Source organism: Drosophila arizonae, chromosome 5, assembly GCF_054131065.1.
Source record: "Drosophila arizonae isolate 15081-1271.41 chromosome 5, UAZ_ARI_1.0, whole genome shotgun sequence".
In the NCBI taxonomy this organism is placed as follows: Eukaryota; Metazoa; Arthropoda; class Insecta; order Diptera; family Drosophilidae; genus Drosophila; species Drosophila arizonae.
Genome location: NC_142925.1, coordinates 22,581,711 through 22,598,109, shown reverse-complemented (window position 1 = coordinate 22,598,109; position 16,399 = coordinate 22,581,711). Strand labels below are relative to the sequence as shown.

The 16,399-nt window shown below is 41.0% G+C and overlaps 1 protein-coding gene and 2 long non-coding RNA genes across 4 annotated transcripts; 2 read left to right on the top strand and 1 right to left on the bottom strand.

The window, feature by feature from the left end:
- Window positions 1-4,769: 4,769 nt before the first annotated feature.
- On the top strand, window positions 4,770-6,805 carry LOC149268794 (uncharacterized). The gene is made up of 3 exons (XR_016270424.1): window positions 4,770-5,472; window positions 5,559-6,088; window positions 6,212-6,805. It is a non-coding gene; the product is annotated as an uncharacterized LOC149268794 (long non-coding RNA).
- Window positions 6,806-10,914: 4,109 nt separating this feature from the next.
- Window positions 10,915-11,737, top strand: LOC108615230 (uncharacterized). Of its 2 annotated transcripts, none has more exons than XM_089470343.1 (3): window positions 10,915-11,055; window positions 11,106-11,201; window positions 11,289-11,737. In XM_089470343.1, the coding sequence occupies exons 1-3, from the start codon at window positions 11,001-11,003 to the stop codon at window positions 11,438-11,440; spliced, it is 303 nt and encodes a 100-aa protein (XP_089326469.1). In that variant the 5' UTR covers window positions 10,915-11,000; the 3' UTR covers window positions 11,441-11,737. The 2 variants fall into 2 exon arrangements, with proteins under 2 accessions (XP_089326469.1, XP_017865064.1); XM_018009575.2 differs by having other exon boundaries at window positions 10,932-11,052.
- Window positions 11,738-14,403: 2,666 nt separating this feature from the next.
- Window positions 14,404-15,702, bottom strand: LOC149268793 (uncharacterized). Its single transcript, XR_016270476.1, has 2 exons — window positions 15,415-15,702; window positions 14,404-15,358 (listed from the first exon to the last, which is right to left on the bottom strand). It is a non-coding gene; the product is annotated as an uncharacterized LOC149268793 (long non-coding RNA).
- Between the last annotated feature and the right edge of the window lie 697 nt (window positions 15,703-16,399).

Below are 16,399 nucleotides of genomic sequence, written 5' to 3'. Positions count from 1 at the left end.
ATGCAAACAGGCAGCTTTAGCGTTCACAGAAAAAAAGAAGAAAACTTTGTTGCTTTTCTCGTTGTTATTCTTTTCTTCATTCGCTTTTTATTTTGTCTTTTTGCTTTGGCTTTTTTGCCCCTTTGCTTTAACTCGCTTTTCACCCCGCACTATTTCCACTTGCTGGTTAGATGGTTTTAGCCAAAGCACTGCAGTGCCAAAGAATTTAAGAGCCAGACTGGGGGCGGATGCCGTCGGGGCAATGCGGCAGCTCGCAGCAAAATACTTAAGTTTTAACCCAAATTGTTGCCAACAAAGCGGTTTGTCTAACATTCTTTCAAGAAAATTTTACGAAAAAGTGTTTGCCACAAACACACACCCGCCCACACCCACACATAAATAAAAAAATAATAATGGGAGATGGAGGAAGTAGAAAATACACGCACAAAGCTGCTCCTGCCCAAGGAGTAAACATGGCCCATAACTTAAGAGCCAAAGAGCAGCCCGACAAAAATCTAGGGTATCGAAACAATAGGCGTATCTAGAAGATGTATGGGATGAAAGGTGGAAATAAAAATATGCCAGATAGGAGAGCTTAAAATAAAGCTGAATAAAGTTATGAATAGTATAGGAATATGCGAAGTATTTAAATCTATTTGATATAGGCCGTTGCGTGTTATCGAAAATGTGATGCTAAAGCACATCCGAAAGCCAAGTGGAATAAATGGAAACTCAATATTCATGCTTCGATATGACATGTACAGGCAAGCGAAGCTATAATATTTATGTGCGCATGCAAATGAATTAATTAAAGTAAAATTAAAAGACATATAAGAGATATAGTTATGCTTAAAATAATATAGAAAAATGGTAAATACTGAAAACATGTTAATATTCAGCATGTTATCGAAAATGTGATGATGCGATTAATACTAAAAGTTGGAGCTTAAAGTCTTTAAATTTAAAAGCCAAACATCATCTAGGGTATTATTAAGCGAGTGAAAAGTTGAATAGATATAAAGTAAAAAAAAAAAATTAAATAAATAAACCTATAACAAATAGTGAAAGCATTTTAATATCGTGTTATCGAAAATGCCAAAGCACAGCTAAAAGTTAAGAGGGATAATTTGAAAGTGAACGAGAGAATTCCCTATATCGAGAAAAACAAGTGAATTGATGCGTGGACTGATATGACTCCCAAATATAAAATTGAATATAGCTAAAATGAATAATAGAAAATTGGGATATATTGAAATCATTTTGACATTGATCCGAGCGAGCTATCGGAAATGTGAAGCTAAATCACAGCTAAAAGTTTAGCGCGACGATTGAAACTGAATCATTTTCTCAAGCAGCAGAGACAAAGAATTAGGAGGCGATCTTGGGCAACTAAATAACTAGAATATTGAATATAACTTTATTTAATAAATTAAATTAATGAATATAAAATGTGCATTATTTGATATAGATTCTATCGAGTTATCGAAAGTATGACGCTAAAGCACAGCTAATAATTTGGAGGAACGAATGGAAACAGAAGCAATATCGTTAATTTGAATGTAAGGGTATTCAAGCTTCTTACGAATACTTTATTCACTTCTTTATAGACCTGCTGCGCATCCACTCTCTTCCATTAGCCGCAGGCAAAAAACAATTGAAGTGCACTCGGCACTCGGCAACTGCCCGCGCAACGAACTTTTTCCACTGGCCGAAAACGCAATTGTAATGAATTGCTTTTGGCAAATGAAGCACTTGAAGTGAAAGTTTGAACAGCTTTAAGCTGCTCGCCCGTGGTTGGCCAATTGAAATGAGCTCCTCGAGTGGAGTCATCGAACTGGCCTCAGTGCATAAGTAAACGATATAAAACGTCCGAAAAAAAAAAAAACAAGAAAAGTGAAGGCAACTGTAACTTATATTGCGGTCTGGCGCTAGTCTGCGGCTGTCTGGCTGCCAGCGACATGCTGACCTTAAAAACTTGACGTGTTCAAATGTTGCAAAACAACTCAAGGGCTTTCGACTCGAGGACTTTTTCTGTTCGACCCCATGACGCATCCTATGCAGCTCTGTCTAACACCCGCACACACAGGCATGGCTCTCTGTTTGACGCACATGAAGTGCCGCACTTGTAATATGCTTTTTTTTTGCCCCCTCAGGCTATTCTGAGGGCTAAAGCGAGAGAGATAGAGTGAGAGAGGGGGTGAGCAGGGAGAAGGGCAGGTGTGGAAAATGTGTTTTGACAAGTGTCACTTATGCGTAGCTACTATGAAATATGCAAACCTGTCAGCTTTACACGACCGCCTCGCCTCCCCTCCCCTCCTCTCATCTAACACCCGCCCTCCATGAATGCTGTGGTTGCAATTGAGCAAGCGGCACACGCGTTGGGATCAGGATGGAGTGCATAGAGATGCGCTCTTTCGAGAGTGCATAAAAAATGAAAGAGGATGTAATTAATTTGCAATAAGCACTGCAAAGCTCAATAAAAAAATTGACGAATCGTGTTTGACAATTTCAGCATAAAGAAGAGCATTAAAAGCTGTGCGCCGTGTGAAAGGAAATGTCGGAAAGAATTATGAATTCAATAAACTACAGAAACTAGTGAAGAGGCGGATTAATGAAACGAATCGTACACCGAGTTTGGGATCTAGCTTGTCCTCGAAACTTTAACTAGATTTGTCATTCGCCCGGGCCTTGCAGTCTCTTGCTCCCTGCTCGCCTGATCGCCCCATAAATTATAATGCTGCAGAGACACCAAGATAATGTTAGTTAACATTTAATATGCGAACCTTTTGCGTGCTTAAAATTTACAAATGGACACAAAAGCCGTTGACCGCTGGGACTTTGTCTATAAATATTAAACCAGCGCGTCGAAACGGGACCCGAGCAGCCAAAGCATATTCAATATATTTGATCTAAATTTAAGAGCACTGAATTCCCAGCGGCCAGTCGAGCTGCCTCAACTGGAGGCGTCGCACGCGGCGTATACGTAATGCGCTATTAATATTTAAGCCACGTTAAAGAAGTTTCAGCTGCGCCTTGAAGAGCCCTATTCCATTGCCAGCTCCAGTCCCAATCCCAGAGCTCGACTCATTTGTCAGTGTTAAAACTTTTGGCAACGGGCACCCCTATTAATTAGCATTTAACCGCGTTTCTTTGACTGCGAATGGAGTGGGAATGGAGTGGAATGAAAACAAAAGAAATAATTGCACAATTGTTGCAGGCATCAATTGGCAAACAAACAAATTCGCTCCAGGTGTCCGAGTTGCATGTGGAGCAATGCATAAATTGCCATTGCCTTGGAATTGCTGGGGAAATGTTAGCAGTTGTAGCCTATATCGAAACACAGTCCAAACATTCCCCAGCTTGGCTCGGATTTGCATAATAACACCTTTCGGCTGGCAGTTGCTGTCCTCGTTGCAAGTCAAATGCAATTTGCCGCATAGCTACCGGGTTGTTCACACCTCGCACCTGGGCCGGGCTCGCAGAGGGCTCAAATGCGTAAGAATTACGGCACAGACTTGAAAGTAAATGGGATGAGATAACTTTTAACCATAAGCCAGGCAATATTGTGGCCTGGCTTTGCTGCGTCTCTTTGTGCCTTTTCTTTCATTTGGCTGTTTTTTGCTTTCAGTAAATTGCAAATTGCAAATCAAAGGGGCCCCAATTGAGAGCAGGCCTGAAACGCTTAAAAGCAATTACGAATTCCGGCTGTCATTTTGCTGGCGAACCGGAAGTCATTATCATGGCAAACAAAGCGCAACAGAGACGGTAGCCGCGCCACAGCCAACCACAGCTACAACAACAACAACAACAACAACAACAACTACAAGGCAAACACACCATTACATGAAGCATTTTGCGCCTTTGCGACAACTTGGGCCGACTCCGGCTTCGACTACGAGTTTGCCCTCATTATCGAGTTAATTATGTGCGTGTGTGTGCCTCGAATGTGTGTGTGTGAGTCTGACCAAAGGTAATTACAACTAAGCTTCCATTGTGCTGGGCAGCCTCTGCAGCTTGTCAATGATGTTCCCTGCCCGCCATTGAGTTTTACACCTTCGCCTCATTGTAATTAATTCGCAAGGCGACTGACTGCCCTAATGATGTGGTCTGCTCTATACGGTAATGAATATCTCAGCCAGAACGAGCACACAGCCCACCCCCGCACCGCCCAACTGATTAAGTATTAACCATTTGCAAATACATCAAAGTGTCCTTAAAGTCGCAACGTCAGCGACTGATATATTATTCTATGTTCTCTCTAACTCGACAGGTCGAATCTTACAATTTAATTGAGATTTTTATCGAATCGTCCTGGCTTAATATATTTCGATAATATTATCGAAATAGTAGTAAAACAGGATACAGTTAGTTTACTTTCTATTCCCATTCAATGAATTTGATTTATAGAAATATAATATAAATAAGCATGGCATATTATTATATAAAGTTATAGGCAAGAATCACATTTAAATAAATTTTACTTTTATTTAAATCAGAGCTTTCCGACATTCTTCTTACTTTCTGTCTGTCTTTGCTCTGTTTACTTCTCATTCTCGTATATATTTTCTTAATATTATTATACTAAAAATCCTTGCTTATTTTTTAAATAGTAATAAAACAAGAAAAAGCATTTATCCTTCTATCTGTTTCCATTCAATGAAGACCTAATTGACATTTTATACAAAATAATAATTTGCATATTATTAAAAAATAGGAATAAATTGAGAAACCTATTTAAAGATTTTTCATTCGATATTTACTTTCATTCTTCTACTTGACGTATGTTTATTAATCTATATATATAAAAGAAAGTTGTGTAAAAGTGAAGACTGCTTATAACTTGATTTGGGCTGAACCAATTTTCATGGTTTTTGATTTGTTGGATTTGTCTCCGCAACGAGTTTAGTATAGGGTCTTAAAAATACTGAAAAAATTTGCCGAATACTTGAAAAACGCGGTTTTTTCCCCAAATGTTCAAATTTTTTTTATACCCAGTAGGCTTGGTAACAGTGACAGTTTTGACAATAGTGTAGAAGTAAATAAACAAATGTAGTCAGTCAGTCTACGGTCTCCTGACCTCGAGCAGACCTGACTATTCAAAAAAAAAAAAAAAAAAAAAAAAAAAAAAAAAAAAAAAAATTTTCAAATCAAAAGGAAAAATATTTCAAATCAAAAATCTGCAAAAAATCAAAAGATTAAAACCTGACTGTTCAAAAAATAAATAAAAAATTAAAAATTCGAAATTAAAAAAAAAAAAAGGTAATTATTAAAAAGTGTATTTTTGGCTTTTTATATTTTCGGACTTTTAAACTTTATAAATATTTCAAATCAAGAATCTGCAAAAATAAAAAAAAAAATCAAAAGATTAAAACCTAACAATCAAAAATAAATAAAAAATTCAAAATTCAAAATTCGAAATTAAAAAAAAATAAGTTAATTATTAAAAATTGTATTTTTGGACTTTTACAAAAGCTAAATATCTCGAAAGTTCAGGTATTTGTTTGTCTCAAACATAAATTTGTGTAAATTATTTATATTTATATTTCTCGATTGTTTTATATGGTTTTGTGCGAGGGCAGTATTACTATTAATAAAAATGCCGCGTCCTAGAAGATCTAATCTTTCCCGGCGGACCCATAATGCAATTAGGCAACGGAATAGCGCGAGTCAATTATCTGACGAAGAGCGAGAAATCGCCCGAGAAAGGCTCCGCGTTAGTACCCAGGGAAGAAGGGCCTTAATTCGTGCTTCTCAAAGAGAGGCAGCCCGTGAAATGGCAATAAGAAATGGTTCAAGGATTGATTTGAATCGAGCAGCGTTTCGATATGATTGCACCATTGATTACAGCTTGAATCGTTTAGTTTGCATTGGTCCAATGGACGTTGTTTGCTAGCATTGTGGCGCATTGAAGTTTGCTGGTGAAACGCCCGGTTTGTGCTGCCTTAGTGGTAAAGTGACATTGCCATTAGCGGTCACCATAGCCATTGCGTTCCCTGCTTTATGGCGAAACACTAGAATCACGACATTTTCTAGCGAACACTCAAAAATACAATGCCTGTTTCCAAATGACATAATTTTGGGCGGAAAATATTGGAGACGGATATTTAAGGTAATTTACGTTAAAAATTTTATTTTCTATGACTGCCAAAAAAAATTTTGAATAATGTAGTTTGTTAGATTTCTGTAAATAGTGTTTGTAAATATAACTATAACTATGGCTTTGAATTTAAAGATTCAAGGCCAGATTTGCCATCGCATTGGATCATTGCAACCTATTGAAGATGCACAGCAAAAATTCTTGCAAATATACTTCATGGGCAATATGGAAGAACAACTTGACCGGCGTCAAGAAATGAACACAGCTATGAAAAGAGCAATTCTCCATGATTTGCATGCTTAGAAATTTAAACCAACCAAAACTGTGCAATGGAACGCGTTTGGTGATAAGAAAACTGATGAGCAATGTGATTCACGCGTTGATACTCAAAGGAAAATTTAAAGATGAGGAAGTTCTTATTCCTAGGATTCCGATGAGCTCAACAGATATGCCCTTTGAATTTAAACGAATTCAATTCCCGCTTCGTCTTGCCTTCGCCATGACGATCAACAAGTCACAGGGCCAATCTTTGACTATTTGTGGCCTCAATCTAGAAAATGCGTGTTTTTCTCATGGTCAATTGTACGTGGCATGCTCACGTGTTGGCAAACGATCCGCATTATTTGTTCTTGCACCCGACCAAAAAACGAAGAATGTCGTTTACAACAAGGTGCTTGAATGAAAATCCGATTAATAAATTTATCAGTGTATCCCAGCCTGAACAACATAGCTTTCAACAATTTTTTACCTAGAAATAATATAGAGGGCAATGCAACGTTTGCCGGGCCAGCTAGTATCTTATAAAATTAATGAATGAGTAATAAAACAAGAAACATTATTAAATAGTCTTTAATTCTACTTATATTTTCCTAAGAGTTTTCCTAATTATTTTTAAGCATTTTACTTTCTGTTTGCTTAAATTTACATTTTTAATTTATTAGTATCTTACAGAAATCAATCAATATAGCTATCAATATAGAATGAGTAATAAAACAAGATACAGATTTAAAATTTTTGTTTTCAATTCTTCGTTTATTTACATAAATATCTGAAGAGCTTGACTTCTGTTTGAAGTATTTTAAATCGCACTTACTGACATTCTGTCTCGTACTCTTCTCTTCTGTCTCTCTCTCTTTCTCTGTCTCTTTCTTTTTCTCGGCATTTGCCGTTCATTATCAAAGACCCAACTCAATGCTTATCCTGAAGGTTAATTACATTTATCCAAACGCAACTGACCCCGCAGGACATTGACTTAATTTCCCCAGCGCTTTTTTTTCGTCTTCTGTGTTTTTTTCTCTTTTTCGTTCGTCCTTATTTCCGTCTGTTTTTTTTCTGTGTGCTTTTTAATTTTTTAATGCCTAAAAAATACAGCAGCAAGCAGCAGCAGGAGTTGGAGCAGCAGTAGCAGGAGCCGGGGCAGCAGCACAGTGCCAAATGGGCCTGTAAAGCGCTTCCAGCGATTTCGGCGATTTTCAGTACATTTTTTTCTTGGAGTCCTCTTTCTTGTTCAGTTGTTTTTTATTTTTCACTGGATTGTGTTGTGCTCGTTCAAGCGCCTAAATGGTAATTAAAAATTGTTGCATTGCCGCTCGAATGCGTCTGATATTTATGTAGTTTGGCGCTTTTGTAATTTGCGTTCGTTTTCTTATTCGCTTTTATATGGCTTCCTTATTATTATTTCCATCCTCTTTTCCCTCTTTTTTTTTAGAAACAATTTCATAGGACGCGCTGTGAGAGAGGCAGAGGCAGAGACTCTTGCCGGCTGCACTTTCTTATTAAATCTCAATTAAGGTATGGAAAATTGGAGTAGTTAAACTTTATTGGCATTTCTTCTTCAGTTTTCCATTGGCGTATCCCAATAAAAAAATTACTGAGCTCGTCAAGTTTTCCGTAGAAATTCCAATTTGTTGCCTCCATCTTAAAGCGAAACATGCTAAATGCAGCAGCAATAGTTTACTTTATTTTCACTTTTTTAAGTTAAAAAAAAAAAAAAAAAAGAACTGAGAAGAATGGAAAATCCTTGCCTGAACTAACCAAAGCCTCTCACGTAGCGCTCGACACTTGGGTCTCTGTAGTCGTTTTTTATTTCCTGTTTCTATTTCCATTTTTATTTTATTCTGTTCGTTTTTTGAGCAGCTAAATTGCCAAAATCGAATGCACTGCCAAATAAATTTTGATTTTGACAGCAATATTCGGGGAAAATGCCAACTTTTGTGAGGCGTCAGCACGTTCCGAACCAGGGCGAAACGTGCAGGTGGCAGAGCACAAAAGCTGTGCCTGTCTGCCTGACGAAGTTGTCGCCAAATCCTCTCTCTGTTCCACTCGCTGCTGCTGGTGCTGCTGGCCTTGTTGGTGCTGCTGTGTTAAGTGTTGAGGCCAGAAGCATCCCAAAATCCGCCACAGTTGCAAGCTGTGCTCTGGCCAGGGACAGCGACTGGAACTGGGACAGGGACAGGGACAGGGCCTAATCCTAATCCTGCTGCACGCAATGGATGGCACTGGCGCAGTTACAGCAGCTGCAAGGACAGCCGTATCATGTTATGAAACATGGCACAAAGTTAAGTTCGCTTCGCCTCTACCCTGTGCATAACGCAGCGAGAGGGTATGCCGAAATCGAAGCTAGCGAAATGCGGAATATTTATCTGTTGTTAACAAGCTGCAAATAAAGGATCTCGTTAGATTACGAACTAGGTCAGCGTAGAGCTGTGGCTCAGGATGCCACAGGATGCCACTGGATATCACAGGAGACCACAGAATACCCCACAGCCCAGTCCCATGGCGACTTCAAAGCATTCCAACTTGTTTTTGTCTCTCTGCATGTTGCGCTTTCGCATAAAAACCAACGCCAAATCCTCTGCGCTTCCCTTTTCGCTGTGAGCTCGCTGATTTTCCGTGTGTGTGTGTGTGTGCGTGTGGAGTGGCCCATTCAGTCGTTGCAAGCTTAAATATTTAATTTTATTACATCAGAAGGCGAGCGCAGCGGATTCAAACAGATAAATGCTTACTCAGAGAGATCAGCCCGCAGTACATAGTGCGCTCAGCTTTGAGCTCTGCGCGTCCAAAGAGAAGAGATGAAAAGGATGCGCCTATACATGCACACACACACACGCACACAGACTCGCATGCCCCATTGCAGCTGGCTGACTGAGAGGAAACCCTTTGCATATTGGAAGTATGCCAGGTTGCTTTCAGGCCTCAAGTGGCACTCGGCTCTAAGCTGAAAATTGGCAGCATAATTATGTGATTTAAATGGCAGCTGTTGCTCAACAGCTATTCAGGCGAATTACGAATTACGAATTACGAATTAAGCCTTGGCAAGTTTATTCAAGACGTGGATGACGTGGAGCCATTTAAACACAGTTTATAAGTTTATATATGCTGCACTCAAACCAAACATCTTTCAAACCACGCTCTGTGCAGAGCTGAAGCGTTCTTAGTTTGCTTTCTGTTGTCTGCTGAAGGGCTCCGGCTTAGATGCTTTAGCCACACAGACGAGAAACCACGACCACATCCGCAGGATATTGCAAGCAGCTGGCAAACGGATGATGCTCGACATACGTGGAGCAGCTGCTTCTAGTCCTCCCGACTCCTCAAGCGACGACCTGTCGGTTATTTGTTGAATTCAATTAGAGCAGCTGTTGGCTGAGCAGCCATGGAGCCCGGGCCGGGCCTCCGCTCGTAATTAGTGTGGGCGTTGCCCCAGCCCCAGCGGCAGTCCCGGCCCCACCCACAAATTGAAGTCTCACGCAAGCCGCAGGACACGAAAAATTGCAAATGCTCGACGTCTCGATGACGTTGTACGAATTCCTTTGGGGCGCCGGCAATAATTTCGTCAATGTTATTGTTTGGTTTTCTCTATAAATACGAACTCCAAGTGGGCTGCCATACAGCAGCGATATTGATATATGAGCCCCAGTCATGCAATGCGGCAAATGATAAACAGTAACGCCTTCCATAACAGCTACAAAACAATTGAAGTTAGTGATGGGTGAGTGAGCTAGGGAGTGAGAGAGAGGGAATGAGAGAGAACGAGTGGGATATTCAATAACCTGGTATCAAGAGTATATAACTAAGCAGCTGTAAGCTGTTCTTGAAATACCCTAAGCTCATTGAAAATTCGGAAATGGGGTGAATTGGTTTTGTTAAACTACATGTAACAGGCAAGGTGAGGCAAGATATGCCACTAATTAGAATAATCAAGTAGAGGATCTATCGATCTCAGAGCCCCAGGTGTTTGTAGGTCCGTTTATTAACTTTTACCTGGCATATCTTTGAGATCAGAGTCCAACAATGTTGCACACAGTTTAACGTAGAGTCTAATTATGGGTTCATTATAAATTTAGACACCAGTTCCAATTATTAAAAATTTCTTTAAATTGAGTTTCAGAATATATAATTTATATATAATATTTAATGGAACTTATTTACCAAAAATTTAACGGGCAAATTATAAGCTCAAAAAATTATATTATCCTATGCTACATCTTTATGCCTGGTTCAGAGCATTCAAGGCATTTCCATATGAAGAAAAAAAAATATATTATTATTTAATGGACTTTGGATTTCATAGGCAGAAGTCCAGGATTCCACGCCGGATTTGTAAATAGTTTCTTTTTACGGTTCTATTTCTTACACACATGACATTTGAGTGGAGGAATGCAAGCTCTAAAATTATATTATCTTATGCTGAATCTTTATGCTAGATTAAGCAATGTACATATATTTAATAATTATGTTCATACGTGGCTCAGGGTATCTCTTATTCGGGCAACTCGGTTAGAGCTTTCACATTTGTTTGATAAAGAAACATATGCCATCAGAACAATGTAGAGGTAGCTTCGAGTCTAAGCTGCCGTTGAGCGCTTTCTAGTGTATAGAGTCTACAGCTAAACAGTCCTCAGAGGAAGCTCGAACAGAGTCAGCAATGGCTAGTCAAACAAGTTACGATTACGCAAATCTAACAGAGCAAATCAATGGTGGTAAATATGGTGCATAGGTAAAGGGCAGAGCTAACAGATAATCCCCGCAGCAAACACCACAAGCAGCTCCTCAGCGGAGAACAACTCGAGGTACACGTTCATGGTGGCCATTGCGACCGTTACGTGGCTGCTGCTCAGTTGCATAAGTGAGTTGTTCGCAGTGCTAGATGTAAGGACTTGGCTTAAGGGATGAAGCTCACTCTCTTTCTCTCTCTTTCTCTTCCCTGGCGCAGGTGCATTCATCTACTGCTGCAATTATTGGGAACTGCTGAAGCCCGCGCCGCGAAGAGCGACAGCGGATGAGTCGGAGCTGTCGGAGGAGCAGTCGGAGCTGGAGCAGCAGAGCATGCTGCTAACACAGGTCAGCGAGGTGAGCAGCACCTGAGGACTGAGGATTTTGGCACGGAAGCGCCGGGAAGGTCACAGCAGCGGCAGCACAATGCGAAAACAAAATAAATAAGCCGAGGACGACAAAAGGCAGCGGAGGAAGAGGAGGAGCAGCAGCTGCTGGCGATCAGCTTCAAGGCAATATGGCGACGTGCAGCTTCCATTTCCGTTTCCGTAAACTTAATTCCACACACACACACACACACACGTAAACACAAACACACACACACAAAGAGAGAGAAAGAGAAACACACAGAGTAAAAAATCAGCATGTGCTGCTGTTTCCCTTTCTGTGCGTTTTCGCCTTTGCGTTTTGCACTGTTTAGTTTCTCTTTTCAATTTCGCTTGCTTTTTGCGCTTTGGGCCAAAAAATATTTTATTACGGCTGCAGCTAGAGTGAAGTAGAATATACATACATTTTGGGACTGGCCTTTCATTCCTTTGGCAACACGAAAATAGCGTCTTTTATGCAAATTCACAATGAAAGCCGGGTGCGAGGGTGAGCTAACACGACTTCCGCTGCCTAACTGGCTTAATTTGGAGAGGAAAGCACAGAGTAACAAAAATTAAAAGTCAGCTCCCCCCAAAAAAAAGTTACCAAGTTAAAGTCCCCCTCTTGATGAAAGAGTTGAGCTGAGCCGAGTGGAAGAGCTACAACTCCGTTGGGTCTTATGTAATTTTGAAATTTTGAATATTATATGGACTAATGGGCGAGAAAGTAGCATCGCCAGTCGACAGCTAACCAATTCTATTATCTCGGGCACAAATCATGCCAGCCAGCACGTCGAACAAGCCGGAAGAGCTAATGCCTGCTGGCAGGGTTTGTTTGTTTGTGCGTTTGTGCAACGCCAGAAAGTTTGGCAAACTTTTTTGGCAGCTTTTGTTTAAATTAATAAAACAACAGACAATTTAACGCACTTTGTCGTACAAACAAACTAAAATTAACTAAATTTTGCAGAGCAACGGCAGCAAAAACATTAAGCAAACAGCCAAAAAGTATGCTTTAACTTTGCGCATTACATAAATTCACACACACACACACATGTAGGGTAATAGAGAGAGAGAGAAAGAGAGAGAGAGAGAGCACAAAGCCAAGCGGGAGGAGGACTAGACAAGGAGTGAATGGAGTGGCGCAAACTAGAGAAAGAGCCATAACATTTATCATGCCCGCTTAAGGATGCTTAAAATACACGAGAAGAGCACGCACCGAGCCTCCTCAGATGGGAGGGGTGGGGCGGGGGGACTGTGCTTGGGGTGAACTACAAAGTAACCAACAAGCAGCAATAACAACAACAATACGCTTTGTTAAATCAATTTGATAAACTGTCAATAATGCGCCATAATTTAATGTGCTCCCCCAAGACAGGCAGCCCAATCCAACAAGGACAACAGGGCGGAAGCCACCCTGAAGTTGTTGTCAGATCCGCTCTGGCTGTTGTCATACGCAATTATGATGAACTTGGGGCTCATCCACATCCACTGACAGCTGCCCTATTAGCACTTTGTAAAGCAAAGACAAATTTTTGGTTTGCCGGACAAGCGAAATGTTTGATTTTGAAAAGATATCACCAAGATGAGCGGGCAAAGAGGCCAACAAGAAGGAGAAGGAGGAGGAGCAGCAACTTGAGCCAGAGCTTCGCTGGACAAAAGTGCCATAAAGCAAGGACTCGTAAGCAGATGGAGCCGAATCGGGCGGATGATAACAATGGAAAGCAGCGAAAATGGTGAGAATGATGACAACGACAAGAAAGTGTGAGCACTTTGACTGGAAGTGGGGCAGAGGAAGATAGAGAGGGGAAGAGCTGGGTCTGTGCGTGCGTGCTCTGAATCCTTTTGTGCCATTTTGGGGGGCTGTTGGAAACGACCTTCATAAAACAAACACGCCGATAATGAGAGGCAGTCGATGTGACGTTTGGTGCCATCGCAGGGGGCTGGGCCGCAGATAGAGATAGAGGCAGAGAGGCAGAGAGAGAGAGAGAGAGAGAGAGAGATAGCGGGACTGAGCTGGGCTGGGCACCTTTGCGAGTGGAAGATGGCATCGGAAATGGAAGCGGAAGCGGAAACGCACATTTGGTGCCAGGCGCCATTTTGCCCGCTGCTAATGTGAAGAGTTTTCGGGCACTGAAACTGCGCCCTCGAGTTGCCCGGGAGTGCAACTAACTAGGCGATAATCGACATTTGATTTGGTGCGGCTGAAACTTTCAACAGCGTGCCATAGAAAAAGGACACCCGAAGAGCTTAGCTGGGTCTTGAGAAATCGACGAATGCTGACAATACGTGACACCCAAGGAGCCCGCACTCCCCGTTATATTCCCACAATCGAGCCGGAATAAAGGCATTTGAATTATTTAGCACTCATTTAAGTGCAGGGAACAATTTGTTTCACTCTTGCTGGGGGGAATGAATAAAGCTTCATCTTGCATGCGGTCACACTCAAAATATTTGACAAATATTGGAAAATATTTGGATTATGCCTTTGCCAAGCAATATTTCCATATTACATCCGAGCAGGAAATGGCTCCTGACTCCGGAATGCACTCAATATTTTTAAATATTTGCCAGCATCTTGGTGAGGGGGAGTGGGGTGGCTCGTGCAATTGCTTCACGTAACACCTTTTGACTTTCTGCACAGCTGCACTCGAGAGTCATTTGTCATTTGGCTTTGTGTCTGGCACACACACGTGCCTCACCTGGTGGGCGTGGCTGGCTAAGGACGTGGCCGTGACGGACCCGCCATTGTCAAGGCGTCTTGCAGCAAGCAAACAAACAAACAAACAAGAAAATCATCAACAACAGAAAAATGAGCGAACGTGTAGAAGGGTTTTTTTGCGCCGCCTGAAGAGCTCGATCTAGGGAAGGGGTGGGGGGCGTGTCGCCTCTTGAGACGCAGCCAAATGCGCGCGAACGTGTTTGATATGCACTTCACTTGCCATAGGCTTAATTATTGGCCCGGAAGGAGGCTGCAATATACACATACATACATATATTTATATATATATACGTGTGAGGTCTGTTACGCCAAATAAATATTTGAAATACAACTTAAATTCGTTGGCAGATATAGTCTCGACTCTGGGCCAACAACTTCAACGGATTACAGCGGAGGCTCGAGGCAAAGCTGACGGAATTTTCAATGAAACTGAAAGTCGGAACAGCCCTAATAAGTAAGTACCTTAGCGCATGTTGTCAATTTATGCACGGCAAGGACAACATTGAGGGCATGACAAATGAATATCGGATTAGTTCTGAGCTGTTGCCTTCCACTCAATTGTCATTAGGGCTGTTGTCCTCTGCGCGTTGTTTTCATTTCATTTCCAGTTGCCTTTTATGCAACAAGCAAGTCCTTGCTTCAGCTGCGCAGAGGGCGAGGCCGAGGCACGCAAGGACTGCTGCTTAACAAGGCCGTCTCCTCCTGCTGACATGGCTGCTTCACTGTGAAGAGCCCCGCCAAAGTGGCCTCGGACAGGATGATCTCGACGGCGGTGCTCAGCGACAACATGGCAACGGCAACGCGTTGTCGATCGCCATGGTGTCCTGCAACAAAGCATTGCTGCTCCAGCAACAACTATAACTACTTCTCTGTAGCAACACTGGCTCCAAGCAACTGTGCAGTTAGCAATGGCTTCACCTTGCTCGATTTGGAGCCATTGTCTAACACGTATGAGCCGCAGCACGTTGTACAACGTCATTCCCCTCATTCCATTCAGAGCAGCACAATTTCTGTGGTAATTCCCAGTCGTCGTTGCATTACCCCTGCCCTGCGCCCCACACTCGAGCTGAGCGTAATGGGGACTCCTGTATGGGGAGCTGCCACCCCCATAAGCTGCTTGTAATAGTAACATCAGTTTAATTTGCTTCTCCCAAATGAATTCCAGCTGCTAACAGACCTACAAAACTGGACCATGATGCACAAGAACTAATAATATATATATTTATATGTAACTCTAATACAAATATTATATATATACATACTATAAGTTGCCTCTACTCATCTAGATGTAGGATAGTGTTTGTTATTTGTGGCATTCAGTTTCAATTATAATTTAAATTTTGGTGTGCCTGAGATCTAATCGATTCGTCCTGGAAACGTGATATTTAGTTATTCACATTGAATTATGAAATACATTTCAGAGTTCAGAGTTTATTCTCTCTTCTACGATAAATTAGTTTTTATGTTACGTACAGGAGTTTTGGAAAAGAATGAAATCGGGAAAAATTTTATTGCAAAGAGAAAACCATTAAAAATATTGTAATATACTTAAATCCTTAGACTAGTGTGTAAAATTTGCCATGTATCAAAATTATTATAATCATTATAAATAATATAAACAAGTAAGAAAGCTCTAGTCGAGACTGCTCGACTAGGAGATACCCTGAACCCTCCAAGCTGATATTCTAATCATTCTGCACTTCTTTTATGCACACATACATACACATGCATCCACACGCACGCATAAGCCTGCGCTCTGCTAACTGCGCAGTAAGCAGCGACTGCGCTTGGGCTGTGCTGCGGTGTGGGCAATATTATGAGAATTTATTTGTCGAATAATTTCTTTTGTAAACATATGATCTTAATGAAACTTTCAGAGTGTAATCATATGGTAAATATGTGTGTACATTCCAAAGCACAAGTCTCTAGTACTTGAAATGCGTTTTTTACAAATTGGGGGAGAAGGGGGCGTGGTATCCAAAATCTGTAAATTACAAAATCTTTGTATCGATTAACTTTATATACAACACAAATTTGAAGACTCCACGTCTAAAAATGTTCAAATTAGGCGAAAAAAACAAAATCAATTTTTCGATTATTCTCGATAAAAAAGTTATCGGACGATTTATCGAAAAAATAAAGCAAACTCGTACTGCGTATGGTACACACGAGTATGCATGCCAAATTTCAGCTCTCTAGCTCTTATAACTTCTGAGATCGACGCACTCATACGGACGGACGGACAGA